Consider the following 16782-nt stretch of genomic DNA (forward strand, 5'->3'; position numbering starts at 1 on the left):
GGAGGTTGCAGTGAGCCGAGATGGTGCCACTGCACTCCAGCCTGTGTGACAGAGCAAGACTCCATCCAAAACAAAAACAAAAACAAAACAAAACAAAAAACCCAGAAATATATGCCCAAGATGTTAAGTGACTAAATGTGCCAACAAAAATAAATAGCAGACATCTCATATCTAAGCATCCTGCTCTATCAGACCACTTAGCAGTACTGCAAACAAAGTGACTTAATATACACATTTTATGCCAAAGGAACATCACTACCACCACTACATCTGAAGTAGCAGTCACAAAACCCACTACCAAAGAGAAGTAACAGCATAAAACTCCTTTTACTTAAAAACCCTAACATTTATCATCTCATACTAGCAACATCTGATGTTAAATTAGCTGAAGACTTTCAGGTTATCATGAGAATTTATTTCCCAGGCCTGCTGTAAACCTTAAAAAGCTGAAGTAACCAAGAGAATAACCACCAAATGTTATCAAAGACCTGATACAAAAAAAGACAGATGTTCACTGTCTCCAAAAGATGCTCCAGAATTTCCTAAGAACTGATGTGCCTAATGACTAGCACCAAACAAGTTGCCACCACAGTGACCAACTTCTGGTTTATATAAACTATTATAGAGTAACACTCACCATTCACACAATGTTTACTGTGTACCACCGTATGAGCTAAGAACTTTACAAACATCATTTTACATAATCCTCTTAAAAACTGTCAGATTAGCCCCATTTTATAGTTGAAGAAACTGAGATTCAAGAAGTTGACCTGTCCAAGGACACAGCCAGGAAACATTCAAGTCCAGGTTTGGCTGGTTTGCAAGCACACGGTCTTTTCACTGCACCACACTGATTTCCACACTTCTCATCTGGTCACTGCTTCTAAGTCTACATTTAATGAGAAGTAAGCAAAGGACCATTTATTTCCTAATTCGCAATACTGTAGATGTCAGACACCATGAAATGGTCTCGTGTTCCTAAGATTTTAACAGAACAAAGGAGAAGACAGAGACAAATCTTCCCTTCTCTGAAGATGACTTATTGAACCACTTTACACACAGGTGGTTCATCTTCCATCTTTATGAGCTACAAGTCACATCATGTGAGAATTTTAAAATTTATTTTCTCTATAAATGAACTTCCAATCAGGTCACCACAATGTTTTAAAAATCTTCTGAAATTAGAAATAAAAAACTTATCTTGTTGGTTTAGGGTTTATACTTTCTTCTGGTAGGACTAATACATCAAAAAGGAGAACAACTTCTAAGGTCAAATTTGTGATCCAGGGAAGAAATTCCAGAGCTTCCAAAATGATACTCCAACCCTCAAATGTTCATGCAAGCAGGTGGTTCCAGTTCAACATGGGTAAGTCAAAGTCCCAGAAAATTCCCCAACAAATGACTTAACTGGTTTCTTTCCTTTCCTTGGCAGTGCCAAGTATCTATCAATAAGCTATAAAATAGCAAAGGGGGAAAAAGAAGGGAGAAATATCCCAGAGTCCTTAGAGATTCATTGAGATAAACTAAAATTGAAGACTTTTAAACTGTGAAGTATACCCTTTGCTTTATAGACAAGCAAATAGGCTCTTGAAGGTAAAACTGACTACAGTAGGCACTGCCTAATGGTTAAAAGCACCAACTACTGTGGCTAGATAAATCCCACTGTCTTAAATCTTGGCACCGTTTAAGTCTGCCACTTGGCAGCTATATAGCCATTACCATGTAATTTAATCTCTTTGAACCTCAGTTTCCTCAAATGCAAAATAGGAATAATCCTTATCCCAAAGACTTCCTGTAAAGATTGCTTTGGACAATGTTTAAAATAGTGACTGACATGAAGCAATGAACTGTTACTATTATTATCCCATAAAGTCTTTGGTGAAGCTGGAACAAGAACTGACATTCTGAAGTCCAGTTCATGGTCTTCCAAGATTATCATAAAATCTGTAATTCCAGACTTGCCATCATTCCAAAATTCAGAGCTGAGATAACCATTTATCAAACACAGTCATCCATGAACATTTAAGTGGCCTTCAACTGCTTGTTCTTAATATGGCAGTTCAAATATTAAAAAGGATACTAAAGTTTTTTCCCAAGGCTATGCTATCAACTAGCTGAATAATCACTAATCAGCAACCTCACCCAAGTGTGTTTCAGGGTCATCATACTTAAGTGTTAGAATTCAGCCTAGGTGACTGCTACAGGCCGGCCATGGTGGCTCATGCCTGTAATCCCGGCACTTTGGGAGGCCAAAGTGGGTGGATCACCTGAAGTCAGGAGTTCGGGACCAGCCTGGCCAACATATAGTGAAACCCCGTCTCTCTAAAAAAATACAAAAATTAGCTGGGCGTGATGGTGCATGCCTGTAGTCCCAGCTACTTGGGAAGCTGAGGCAGGAGAGTTGTTTGAACCTGGGAGGTGAAGGTTGCAGTGAGCCAAGATTGCACCACCGCACTCTAGCCTGAGCAACAGAGCAAGACTCCGTCTCTCAAAAAAATAACAAACTTCCTAAAAAAAATAAAACCAGGCTTTCACCATTTGACAATTTGCTTCACTACTTGGCAAAATTTTATTCCCTTTAAAGGAAAAATAGCAGAAATATTACAGACATTATGATATCACAAACATGTTGTCTTCTCCATCAAAAGCTAAAAACCATTGTACTATTACTACATAATGGAAGTCTATACTCTCGACTCTGAAGTGGGTTCTTCAGAGACTGGACCATTCATGTAGCTGCTCATCTCTCCAGGTACTAGAAAGTTACAACACTTACCTTCATCTCAAAAGTAACAGGTGAATGTATTAAAACACTAAAGTTTTGACTCTACTGGACAACCTCCAAGAGAGTGGGCATATGGATTAAACCTGAAACATTCCAGACCATGTTGGAGTGATTAGATTACTCCTTCATGAACTCAAGAACCATGAACACTGTATGTTTCTGTGGAAATTTTGGGGAAAGACTATCTAAATCGAGATATAAACAAGTTGCCGTTTCCTGCTTAGCATATACAAATAATATTGGATGTGAGCAATTTGCCAGGAAGATAATGCCAACTTCTGAAAAAATAAAAATTTTCTTCTTGAAAGTTGTCATTTAAATGTCTTCTGTTTTCTTGTTAGAAAGTAAACACGTGTTATAAACCTAACTGTTTAGGACGTTGTCACTACAGAGGGGAAATGGTTGATACTAAAATAGTCCAACATTTGGCGATCCAATAGAGCAGTATTTGTTGGATTCCTATAAACACTTGAATGAAACAACTCAACATATTGACTTCAAATAACTAAAGTTTGCATTTAGAAAATTTTGATCCAATAAACAAAAATCAGATTCTTCTGGATTAGCAACAAGTATTTCACTGATCTCAGTTCTTCAATACAGAGCTCAAGATATCCAGTGACACATTTCACTCCAGTGGGATACATCTCAAAAAGTGAAAAAGCAAAATTTTCTGGGGAAACGATTTCCATATATCAAGGAACGAGTTACTGGTTACCTCAGTGGCACCTAGAGGATACTTACGAATTTGTGTGCAGATATTCAAAGGTTAGCTGAGCTCGATTCAGACTGCTGTAATTTGTGAAAGCCATGACTGCAATAAGGTCTCCAGCCCTTCACCCGCTAACTGGGAAATATAAACTTATAATGATATCGATTTCCCAGGATTCTGTCCAGTAAACCTTCAGTAAGTCTGTGCTCCTTAATGACAGTTAAAGTAACCTAGTAACTATCCAAAATATATGCAGAGATGTTTAAAACTACAATTTCTTCAAGTGTTTTTTTTTAATCTTCTCAATGATTACGATGTAATATTTTGGAAGGAACTATGTCATAAGTCTGTAGCTTTAAGGAGCTTTTAGCATTAAGTTGCGATAGCTCAATTCAGACAATCTGAGTCTTGTGTGGATGGTCTTGAAGGAGATGGTCCTTGAGTGGGTGGTTTATGACTGCTCCATCTTCATGTTCTTCAGCCTTTTTTGGTTCCCCGAAATTTCCTGTCAGGAAATTTACCAATGCGGAAATTTACCCACTTCTGTCAGAAAACTGATCAGCCATGTCTTCGCCACACGTGATGCCAGGATTCTTAAACAGGCCCAAGACCGGAGACCAAGATGTCGACGGAGTGTTATATGGCGCAAGTTGCAGCTTCACCACCTCCCAAGTGAAAAAGCTCCTAGGCACTCACGATTTCTTTTTTCAAAGCCGGACCAAACCCAGTTCAGGGTGGTGGTCAGATTACCTCACACTTGGCCCACATAAACACCTCACAAATGACCCGCCCACAGCACCTCGGGCAGGCCGCGCCCCGCCCCCACGTCCCTCAGACAACAGCCTCAGCCTCCCAGGCCCTTCCCGGGCCTCGGTCCCGTGGCGGCCTCCCCACGAAGAGGAGCTACTCCCGGCTTCCAAGGACCGGATCGAGGGCAGTGGCGAGCGCACCACCTGACCGGGCACTACCCGGATCTCACAACTGCCTTTGTCCCTCCCCGCGGAATTGGAACCCAACAGCCGCAGGGCGCTCTTGGAACCATGTGCTGCTGCCGCCTCCGCCGCCGCCGCCGCCGCTGCCTCCGCCGCCGCCCGCGCGCCGCGCTAGTTGAGATGGTGACAGGATTCAGCAACACGAAATTCGGCGTTTAGAGCTGTTCTGCCGCCGCCGTCACAGACACCACAGCCACCGCTTTGTCTCCGATAGTGCACACAGCCCCGGCCACCTCGCACACTCCCCGACGCCCCAAGCCCCCGAGGCCTCCGCGGAGCATTCAGCCAATCACAAAGCTGCAGCTCCTCCCGCCCCCGCCCTGATGTACAGCCTCCTGATTGGCGGCCTGCGTGTCCCCCATGTGACCGGATCTTGGTTGGCCGGTCCCGCCCCTGTCACGTGACAGCGTGCGCCTCTCTTCCTGCTTTCCTGACCCTCTCCGCCATTTAAAGAAACAGTACCGGGGGCGGGCCGAGCGACGCAGCCGGGACGGTAGCTGCGGTGCGGACCGGAGGAGCCATCTTGTCTCGTCGCCGGGGAGTCAGGCCCCTAACTCGAAGAAGCCCTGGCGCGCCCTCCCCCCCTCCCGGGTCTGGTAGGGCGAAGGAACGGGCGTGCGGTCGATCGAGCGATCGGTTGGCGGCTCTTTCTCCTGCTCTGGCATCCAGCTCTTGGGGCGCAGGCCCGGCCGCCGCGGCGCGCGCCCGGTGGCCGTTGGCGCTCGCGCCGCGTCTTTCTTCTCGTACGCAGAACTCGGGCGGCGGCCTATGCGTTTGCGATTCGACGAGGAGTCGTCCGGGTGGTCGGCGGCGGCGGGCAGCTGCTCCGCCCCGCTCCGGGGGAGGCGGCGGCGGCAGCGGCCGCGGGATTTGGAGCGGCCGGGGAGGCGGGGGTGGCCGGGGCCGGCTTGGAGGCCTGGCGCCACCCTTCGGGGCCTGCAAGGACCCAGTTGGGGGGGCAGGAGGGGGCCGGAGGATGGTTGGTTGTGGGATTTCTACTTTGCCTTTTCCTCCTTATGCCGCCTTAGTGAGGGGCGGGAGCTCTGGCGGCAGCCCCGGGGTGGGGAGACGAGCTCCGGAGTCGGAAGAGCTGGGTTTTCTTCCGGGCCTAGCCACCAGTTGGCGGAGTGACCTTAGGCGAGTCACTCTGTAATTTGTCTGCGCCTCAGTTTCCTCCTCTGCCTATCAATGTGTGTGGGGTTGAAATCGCTTTGTAAACTATAAAGCGTGGGTGTACGTAAAGGATGGTTATTGTTTGTAATTTTTTTTGAGTTGTAAGAAAACTTAGCAGTTCCCCAGTTCTTGGGTTTTGAACCTGGGAACCTTGGATTGGAGTTGGGGATCCCCAAACTTCCTGAAATTGTGGGAATGTGCGGTTTGGGGGAATGATGGGAATTTGTGGGAATGTGCGTTTTAGGGGAATGATGATCCATCGCTAGCAAGTTTTCCAAGGGGGCTGTGACCCAGAAGAGTTAAGAATCACAATTTCTTCATGCTACAGAGAGGAAACTGAGGCCTAGATGTCATTTGGGACCCTTCACAACCATTTTGAAGCCCTGTTTGAGTCCCTGGGATATGTGAGCTGTTTCTATGCATAATGGATATTCGGGGTTAACAACAGTCCCCTGCTTGGCTTCTATTCTGAATCCTTTTCTTTCACCATGGGGTGCCTGAAGGGTGGCTGATGCATATGGTACAATGGCACCCAGTGTAAAGCAGCTACAATTAGGAGTGGATGTGTTCTGTAGCATCCTATTTAAATAAGCCTATTTTATCCTTTGGCCCGGCAACTCTGTTTTCTGCTGCTTGTACCGGTGCCTGTACTTTTCTGACTCTCATTGACCATATTCCACGACCATGGTTGTCATCCATTACTTGATCCTACTTTACATGTCTAGTCTGTGTGGTTGGTGGTGAATAGGCTTCTTTTTACATGGTGCTGCCAGCCCAGCTAATTAATGGTGCACGTGGACTTTTAGCAAGCGGGCTCACTGGAAGAGACTGAACCTGGCATGGAATTCCTGAAGATGTTTGGGGTTTTTTTCTTTCTTAATCGAAAGTTAACATTGTCTGAAAAGTTTTGTTAGAACTACTGCGGAACCTCAAAATCAGTAGATTTGGAAGTGATTCAAAGCTTAACTTTTTCCTTGGCCCTCCTTGTGTTCTAATTGCTTGCAAGTGTAATACTAGGATGTCCAAGATGCCAGTTTTTGCTTCTTTGTTAGTTGTCAGCTGCTTTTATCAAATTTCAGGCCATTATCCAACAAACACTATAAAAATGTTTGAACAATTGGATTTCAAACATTTTCGTTTTGTGGAGTGGTGCTCACCAAGTGGTACAGCCCTAAGCAAGTGAACACAAACACATTTAAGTGTATTTTGTCTGATTAGATGTTAGCCAGTTATGCTATTTCATTCAAATGTCTGAAAAAATCAATTGACTATTCCCTTTTCCTAAAGGGCAGAGACAGATAATCTCACTTCCAGAGAAATGACTTGGAGAAAAAAAAGTGTTGGTCTTTTTGCTCTTTTGTAATTAAATCCGGATGTACCTCAAAAGACTTAAGACTGTGGTGATAAGATGCTTTCCTCAGCAGAAAGGAGGGAAAAAAAACAACTGGAACTCAAAGCTTGAAATTCTGTGGCAAAACATGAGATGTCCAGGATTGGAGGTTGAAAAGATTTCACTACAGTGTTCTGCAATAGTTGGAGCGGATAACTTTCAGTGTAGCCACAGCCATGGACTCCAGATTTCCAGATTTTCAAGAACTGGACCTGGAACCCGAAAGAGCTTGTCAGGATGCGGCAGGAACACTGGAGGTAGATTTTTTTTTATTTTTGAATTTTGGGACTGTTGACCTTGCTGTGAGAAAAGAGACAACGACTGAGCAAGCACTACCACCAGCACTGTTACTGGGAATTAGAAGACCTGAGTTTCTGTCCAGACCCTCAGTGCAAACTGAGGATGCTCCATCCAAAGTGAATTATGGTACTTGCCATTTTCCAAAATGCCTTATCCTTTACCATCTCTGCACTTTTGTTCATACTCTCATTCTACTTTGGAACTGCTCCTCTCTGGCTTTTCATCTGTCAAAACTGCCATTTTCTCAGTATCCAACTCTTATGCCCTCTTTTCCATGAGTCTCCTAACTAGCCAGAATACAGCTTTAAAGTTTTATGACATTTCGTTGTGTATTCTCTATCTGTATACAAAATCCTGTAAGATAGTTACTTGCCTGCATTTACTGTCTTTGCAGATAGCAGACTCCTTGAAAGCAGGGTGCTTGTTTAGTGCATCTTTGCCCACATACACCACAACATATCAAGATGCATTTATTAGGAAGGAGGAGTTTAGAGAGCAGGCTATCAGAATAACCACTCATTAAGTGTTTTCTTAATTGCTATGTGATAACTAAAATTACTCTTAATGAGGAGAAAAGTCGCTAGATATGGGTCATGTTTCTTTATGTTTTAATGTTTTTTAATTCTAAATTTTGATCTAGGGAGCCCTCAAACATAAGGAGAAACCAATATGTTGAATGGGGTATTACATACAGAAGGACCAAGACCTTATTTTCTCCTACTTAAGATGGAATCTTGTTAAGATGAAAGGACAGCTTTTTAAAAGGAGAAGGTCATAAGACAATTTGAGGAAGGCATTGGAAGAGGAAGAGGGGCAATGTCTCCTTTGTTTTATTGTTGGTATATAAACTTAAAATCTCAGTTCTTTTTATGGCACTTGTGGAGCCACTTCCTCTCCCCACCAAAAAATGCCCAGTACCCTGAATCCGATCAAATTACTCTCCTAAAGTATAAGGCTTAGTTTCTGTTTGCTGCTTTGCTGAGACAGTTCCCACAAATCAAGAGTGTTAATCAGACTTTTGTGTTTTCTTTTTTGGATTGCTGTTGTTTGTTTTCATTTATCATTTGTCTTTGCCTAAGCCAGGCTCATCAAGAATTAACAGCCATCAGGCTGCTGATGTGCTGACAGCAGACCCACTTAGAGTCCTGTGTTTGTAATTCCATGCATTTGTTATCTTACCTGTTTTGTCCCTGCCCCTTCTAGTCCTGTGCCTCCTGATTGCTGAGTGTTCACCTGGACCTTCTGACTACCTTCCCTGTGCTATTCCATCAGCCTACAGACCTGGTACCTGGATTTTTGCCCGAGATGATTCCTACCACCTTACTACTGAAGAAGACACCCATTCCAGTGGACCACTGTGACCCAGGAGGCATTCAGCCATCATGATGTGGCCTTTACCTCCACTCCTGTCTTGTTCTACCCAGATTCAGCACAGCCCTTTATAGTGAAGTCAGAGTCCTCAAGCCAAATAGCTAAAGCTGTTTTATCACAACAAAGGCCTAGTTTGTTCCATGAGTGTGCATTTCATTTCTTCAGTTAAAGCCTTCAGAGACACACAATAAATTTGGACCAGGGGATTTTTTAGTTATTAATGCTCTCTGAAGAAAGGCAACATCTTTTTGAGAGCAGCATTGGACCACACCCCACAATCTCAAATGATTGAAATTCATGAACATCTAGGATCCCGTGAAGGTCACTGGACCCTGTTTTTTCTACTTCAAATCCTGTAGTAGCCTACTGAATGAGAAAACATATTCTGACCCATTGGGATCAAATCAAAGGCACAGTGAACTCCTCATAGCATCTTCTTTGGAATTACTCAGGAACCAGAACTTTTTACACAAATGTAAGAAATTCTACCAAGGAGTCCCCTTACCTAACAGCATCTCACAAGGCTGCACCAGATTCCAGAAAAGGCTTCTCTTGATACATCAAGGTAGAACCTCTATGGTAAATCCCTCTGTTTATAATGCACTTTACAGTTTCAAAGCACTTGTACATACATTTATCTCAATTATCAAAATAACAGTGAATTATAATCCTTTTTGGAAATGAGGGAATGTAAATTTTAAAAGTTAAGCAATTATCCAAGGTGACACAGCTGTGAAAGTGGTAGAGGCCAGGCTTTCTGACGCCCAGTCCAGTACTCTCCTTGGAATTAGCCTCCATTTTACCCACAGTGTTAAAATGGCTGGGTATTGGGAACCTCAGGAAATTTTCCAGCTTCCTGATTTGGTGCCCCTAGTCACATAGGATGTCTTAAGTGTGATCACGTGATAGCTACATCTGGACCAGAATCCCATGGCAATATCCCACGGTTTAAGGGCATAATATCTCCGTGGTGGTAGATTGTCAAGTGAAAAACGGGACATGTTCTAACAGCAAAGCTACCCAATATGAAACACAAAGCTACTTTTAGATTTTTTAAGACTTACTGATATTCCTGGGCCCTAAGAGCTTGTCTATGGTCCTATCTTTGCAAACTAGTATTTACACAAAATGAGCCACCTGGTTTTTTTAAAGGCAGTATTTGTGTGTGTGTGTGTGTAAATATGACATGGAGAAAGCTTCTGTTACCTAGTAAGATAGTAAAGTATGTAAGACATGGCCCTTCCCCCAGTCTACATTGAGGTATAGTGTATTAAAGGATCTCAGGAGACTTGCAGCAAATTACTACTGCTTCTGTGCTTAAATTCAGAAGTCTTAAAAAAAAAAAAAAAAGACTTGTAGTAAAGAGTTCCATTTTGCTGTTTAACCCATTGTGTCCTAAGTTTAATCAAACACAGAAGGACATTTTTTTGCATCATTCCACCTAATGGAATGCAGAAACTGCTTTAGAGCAGTATAACCAGTGCTTCCTGATTGCCAGCAGATTGCCCTGGACACCCCAGAATAAACAGCATCTTCAAAATCCCCCTTTCTCATACCTTCTTATTAATGGTTGAATTAGTATGTCTCTGTCATCTGAGCGTCTTGCATCTTGACCATTACCTTTATTTTCTGTCAAGGGAATCCCTAGAAGATGTATGGGGAGACATAGGAAAGGAATGGAAAAAAGTTAATTCACCCCAAATTGGATAAATTCCGTGACATTTAGCAATATACTTCTGTATCCCTAGAATTGTACCATAACTTTAGTTCAAGGACATTGCATCTCAGGTGGGTTAAGGAGGTTGGGAAGGGGACAAAAGGGATGAGGAGATATTTTCTTGAGATTTATCTCCTTGAGATAATGCTTGAGAAGTCATCCAGCCATGGACTTCTTGGAGTAATACTTACAAAGAATTGGATGCATTTTGCATCCTTAGGCAAAAACCCCAGTGCTGTTACAACTGAAAATCATTAGTCTTGTTCTCTGATAGATACAAGCCCAACTGCAGGCAATCAAAATTTATAGCAGATGAGTTCTAACTCCATCAACCTGTAATGTGGTCCATATTAGGGAAAGAATAGGAAAACACCTTGGTTTACCACAGGCTTTGCTTACAGTTTCTGCTTTCTGTGACCTATTTTTTGTATTTCAGCATTTTGTGACCGACTTATTATTAGATCATTGGTTTTCCAAAGGCTTTGTGGCCATGAAGCCCTTTGAGTGAAAACTGTGCAGAAGCCCAGAGTAAAAGTGAAGCTGCTCTGGATGAAGTAGTGAAGCAAGAGTAGGGGCCTGAATCCTGCTACAACTATCTTCCTTTACCACCGTGGTGACACCTAAGGGGACTTCCTTACAACACCTTGAACTCTTCCGAACACAGTTTGAAAACCACTGCCTCAGACAGCAATATGTTTGACCTGAATGGCATTCCAATCTTTTCTGTACCTCCACTCAGCACAGTTCATGTTCAGTAGATGCTGAACATTCTTAGAAATACCGTGTGTGAACTTAGAAAAGTGCAAGAAGACAGGCATGTCTTTGACCCCAGGAATGATCATGGGCTGAAGATGGTGTCAAGTGAACCTAGATTAACAGCCCTCCACTCCAGATGGATATCCAGTGATTCCTAGAATGGGATATAGCCAGAGAACAATTCTATGCACCCTACACTGACAGACTCCCTTAAGCAACACCAGATGCTCTACTGGTACTTGAAGTACATGACTTTGAAGTCTTGACCCTCCATGAATACCTGAATTACCAGCAAGCAGGTTTTGAAGCTGGTGCCTCATTGAGGCCATATTAGAGCAACTTGTACATTTGACCTCTTGTTATCAGCCATGGTACTCTACTTCGTGTGCAAGAGATAACTATGAAAGCCGAATTCAAATACTGGCAACATTTCCTAAAGGGGCTCAATATCTATCATTCATCTTCTTTTCCAAACTACACATCACTGTATGACTCAACCAGTAGCAGTTATATTGCCCCTTGGTTTTTATTCAGTTTAACTACTGTTTCCAATATAAATGAGCTAATAACCTTTAAAAAAAAAAAAATGCTGAATTCTTTTTTCTTCATCACTGGCATATCTGCCTATTCTCCAGAATTATTATGACTATTCAGCTCACTTTAACAGTTGAACTTCAAGAGACAATCTTTGAACACACCTTCTCATGTGATTTAAAATGAAACCATTTGGAAAAGTTTCTTCTAGCCAGTAATAGATTTTTTTTTTAATTGCTCTGCCTTGTGCCGAGAGATGTTCTTTTAAGATGAATCTTTTGATGTCTGATACCACCAAATATAGGTGGTAGGGAGAGTTGGAGGCTGGCCCTTTGAGCAGGCCATTAGCTTACTTGCTGGGCATTTCCGATAGCTTATTGCCTACCTTTTTGCTGGAAACAAACTGATTTGAAAAACAAAATCTATGAAGACTGCAGCTAAGGATTTTATGGGTAGACTTAAGAGCTTTTGTCCTTGTGGATATTTTAGTGGAACCACATCAGTCTCAATACTGTCATTTTACACTGACTCAGAGCAGCTGACTTCATTCCTTGCCATGATATATATTTAAGGCAGGCATTGTAACAGACATAAAGACAACTTACCTGTTTCAGCAGGAAGGATTCAGTTTATGAACTCTCAGACCAGATCATGTTGAACAAGGAGACTTTGATGTGTTGTCATGAGGAAACTCATTCTTTACTTCCCAGTCAATTTAAAGGCCAGCTATCCTGAGCTACTCGAATGAATGCACTGGTTAAACGTTGGAAATAGTTTGTTTATATCCTTGTCTCTCTCTAGGCCAATTGTGATTACATGACTCGACTCTACATCTCGTCAAACAAGGCCTAGGTCTGGTTGCTGTAGACTGCTCGCCCTCAACAAATAAAATCTGGTTGACTAGCCTCCTTGTATATACAACTATTATTTGTTAAGAAGAAATTATCATCAATTTTCTACTACCTTCAAATTGTCAGCTCTTTTTTTCCTCTCTGGTTTTTCCTATACTTTACAGAAAAAACATTGATCTATACTGCCATTCCCTCTAATCCTGCCATACTCAGTCAAAAGGAATGACTTAAGATGAAGATGATCATCTGCTCGAGTCTAAAATATACATTGTATATAAGAATTGGTGATTAGAAAAGCAAAAAACCTAAAACTTAAATCTAGGAGTCTGTATACTGTCTCCATGTCTCCATGCCTCAGATCTCATCTAAATATTTGAACAGCACCATTCAACCAGTCTGAGGCCTTGACTTGCTTGTAAGATGATTCTCAGAGATCGGCTGAGTTAAAAAAGATGACGACTTGATTACCAAAGAAAGTAGGGCCAACTTTGACAAATCTGGCTCTGCTGACCCTGTCACTCCCAGATGTAGCATAGACTCCTAAACAGAACCTCAAGTCTGATTGAGGGTAAGGCCTTCTCCTGAGCTGAAAGTTCTTTGGCAGATGAGCAAGAAACTGAAAGCTGATGTACCTGACTGGCTCTGTAAGATCAGAAAACTGTATCCAGAATAAGCCCTATGGATTAACCCCTGAGTACCCAGAGTAAAAACTAATTTACAGAACTTCCTTATTGATCTGCTGGTTCTTCCAGATCATATTCTGGCTATTGGTATGGCTGGCCTTTCTGAAGGTACCCTGCTTGTCTATTTTCCTGACTCAGCTCTTGCCTGCCTTTTTCACATGTTGCTGCAATTAGACTCACCATGAGAAGACTACAGTCAATTTCAGTCTATCTTGTGCCCAATACAACAAGGATTTTTAATAGAAACAACCCACACCTCACCCACTAGGACTCAATGTTCACAACAGGAAGGACCATTGCTGCATACTCCTTGACCAGCAACTTTTTTAAAGATATTTTTAAGTGCAGAGTAGGCCTCTATTCCTGTATGTAATTGTTCATTTTCAGCACCTGGAACCTCATCTATCGGGTCTGGAAGGAATACAGCAGTTCGAAAGCCACGTCCATTTCTCTCCTTCAGTAGTGCAGAAATGAGTCCGATTCACCAGTACACACAGAACTGTACCAGTTCAACCTAGCAAAAGAAGAAAAGTTTCCACTGTACTTAAAATTTACAGCTGACTCAAATTGCCTCACAGAATTATTTGATGTAGAAGGCTAGTTGTCTTACTTCAGATCAGCAGGACAGTTGGGCTCTCAGACTCATGACTACTGAGTTTGCTTGTATTGAAACTGTGGTTTCATCCAACATATGCTATTGGACATGATTATTATTCCGTTCAAATGGATTACAGACTTCTTGAGGACAGGACAAACATCTCTCATGGTGTTTTTTAAGAATACTTTTATAACCAAGGAAGAAACCATGCCAGCTGTTACCATTCAACTTCTTAAGCAGAGATTAAGCTTTTTCATATCTGTTCTTATCCTGGACATCAGTAGTTTTTAATTGCCCAGCATCCATTCCATCTTGTTGTTAACAACTCCCTGATGTTTCTTAAAACCACCTCTTCCTATTTTCAGTCTGTGGTTTGGACAGTCTGACCCAACCTTGAGCTTTGTGGGTGAACATGTAATTCAGACCTCATCAATCAGCAAATCCATCTGAACTGTGGAGGAGAAGCTCTCTTTACTGAGGGTGCTTTAGCTTTGTAGGATAAAAACCTCAAACCAACAGGGCCTACCATGTAGAGAATGAAGCCAGTGCAGGGGAAAGCAGAGCCAAAATATGGAGAGACTTGAATCCTGATGACAGCGTTTGTGCCCCTGGATCCAACCGTGCCTGAAGCTAGAATATCCCCTGGACTTTTCAGTTATGTGAACCAATAAATACCCTTTTTTGCTTAAGTTACTTTGAGTTGGGTTTCTATTACTTGAAATTGAATCCACACTAATATATCTACCAACATTGAGACTTGACAGATCCAAGTATTTATTAAGCTAGAGGTCATGGTCACTGAAATTACTTTGCAAAGTGGAAGACAAAATGAAACAGGAACTGAGAGAATATTTAAGATCCCGCAGAAGCATAAAAATGACATGGTAGAAAGTAATAGAAAACCTAAATGTCTGTCATTAAAGGATAGGTTAAGGTGTGGTTCAGCCATATAGGAAAATCTTGTATCTATTAAAATGAATAAAGTACATTCATTGTGTATGGAAAAATGGCCATGATACGTTAGGTGAAACAAGTTATTAATAGAAAAGTGTACAGTGTGAACTCATTTTAAAATGTGTGTGCTTATGTTTATAAATGCATAGAAAGGTCTATTCACAGCTTTCTCTGAACAGTGTAGATCACATGAAACTTTCAACTTTATACATTTCTGTATTAATATTTTACACTACCCACATTATTTTTAAACTTTATTTTAAATAAAGAATTTTTTAAATTAAATTTAGTGCTTACTGTTTGACCTTGGCAAGTTATTCAACACTGAGCCTGTTTTATCAAATGATTTAAAATACCTACTTTTATGTTAGTGAATATTAAATATAAATCATTCATTACTCAAGTTGACAGATTGCTATACCATTGCTTGTTTGAGAAACTCAGAGCTTAGTAATTGTTCCTTAGTTTTTTAAGCATGTCTCCTTCAAGTGAGTTTATTTGGATTACCAGAATTTTACGGTTTTAAGGTTTATCAAAGATTATTCTAGTTCTTGACTGATGTTAATCTACTAACACTATTGCAGTATCCACATTAGGCAGAAAGCAGGGGGAAAGTCACTTTTTAAAAAACATCCTTGAAATATTCTGATGTCACTGCAATTAAGGTCAATAGTGACCTTTTCATTGCTAAATCCGTTACACATGCATCTAATCTGAACTTTCAGCAGCACAGGTAACTCCCACCAGCTTCTTGAAACACTTCCCTTAAGTGCTATAATACTTTTAATTTTCTTTTCAACTTGCTGAGTACTCCTTTATTGTAGGTTCTTCTCCCCATCATGTAAATATAGGTATAGTCGACATCCATTGCTTTGGCTTGCCAAAAATCACTTCCCCTTTACTTTAATCATAGATCCCCACTTATCCTTTAGAAAGCTGCTCCTTCCCATTCCGTGTGGTGGTAGTGGAAGTGTAGATGACAGTACTCCTGCCTCATGCCCCCTGGCTGAGGTTTGAGCAATGCAAGCTCGTTCTGTCCCACCAGGACTTTGATTCTTAAGAAAGGTGACCACAAAGTGATCAGAGTTGAGTCATTCTGATCGTAGCGTTCTAAAGAAACCATGTAAAAGTTTATGAAAGGAGATCTCCAAAGTATGCTGGCTCCTATTCTCCAAGCCTGGTTGTCCAAGTTTTCCTTTGATTGTATAAACTACCACATAGCCTCCTTAAAATAAGTTTCCTTTTTGTCAGCCAAAATGGGTTTCTATTGCTTGTGACCAAATGACTGACTAATTACAGAAATGGAGGCCGGAGAGTTAAATGGTAGGCCTTTAACCCACAGGAACATATGGAGGAACTGGAATTGATTATTATACTGAGACAGATAATGGCACCAGCTCTTGTTCTGTGTCCCTGGGAGGATAAATCTACGAGTTAAGGGTGACAAAACAGTAATGATATCATTTCTTGGCATTTGGAATCGTGCCTATTGAGAGTAGAATTTGGAGGGCCAGGTAATTGTTGACAATAGGACAATTTAAAGTGGATAGACTGGGCACAGTGGCTCACACCTGTAATCCCAGCACTTTGGGAGACCAAGGTGGGCGGAGCACCTCAGGTCAAGGAATTCAAGACCAGCCTGGCCACCTGGTGAAACCCCATCTCTACAAAAATACAAAACTTAGCCAGGCATGATGGTTAATCATGTAATCCCAGCTACTTGGGAGGCTGAGGCTGGAGAATGACTTGAACCCAGGAGGCAGAGGTTGTGGTGAGCCAAGATCGCACTGTTGCACTCTAGCCTGGGCAACAGAGCAAGACTCCATCTCAAAAAAAAAGAAAAAAAAATTAGCTGAGCATGGTGTTGGGTACCTGTAATCCCAGCTACTTGGGAGGCTGAGGCAGGAGAATCTCTTGAACCTGGGAAGCGGTGTTTGCAGTGAGCTGAGATTGTGCCACTGCACTC

General features: G+C 42.0%; 2 protein-coding genes across 3 annotated transcripts in view; one reads left to right on the forward strand and one right to left on the reverse strand.

Annotated features, from left to right (window-relative positions):
• The window catches only part of MORC2 (MORC family CW-type zinc finger 2), a 43100-nt gene extending 37755 nt beyond the window's left edge, over positions 1–5345 (reverse strand). The window contains exon 1 of one of the 2 annotated variants that reach the window (XM_019018553.4): positions 3530–5345. In XM_019018553.4, coding sequence (XP_018874098.1) covers positions 3530–3597 — 68 coding nt within the window. In that variant the 5' untranslated portion in view covers positions 3598–5345. The remainder of the gene's footprint in view (positions 1–3529) is intronic. The other variant, XM_004063308.5, reaches the window with a different exon arrangement.
• TUG1 (taurine up-regulated 1) lies at positions 5044–14555 on the forward strand (the record flags this gene model as incomplete). The annotated part of the gene is made up of 2 exons (XM_055374227.2): positions 5044–9302; positions 10877–14555. A coding segment is annotated over one exon (474 nt), but the record flags the coding sequence as incomplete, so codon positions are not given.
• Positions 14556–16782: the final 2227 nt, after the last annotated feature.

This window comes from Gorilla gorilla, chromosome 23, assembly GCF_029281585.2.
Source record: "Gorilla gorilla gorilla isolate KB3781 chromosome 23, NHGRI_mGorGor1-v2.1_pri, whole genome shotgun sequence".
Lineage (NCBI taxonomy): Eukaryota > Metazoa > Chordata > Mammalia > Primates > Hominidae > Gorilla > Gorilla gorilla.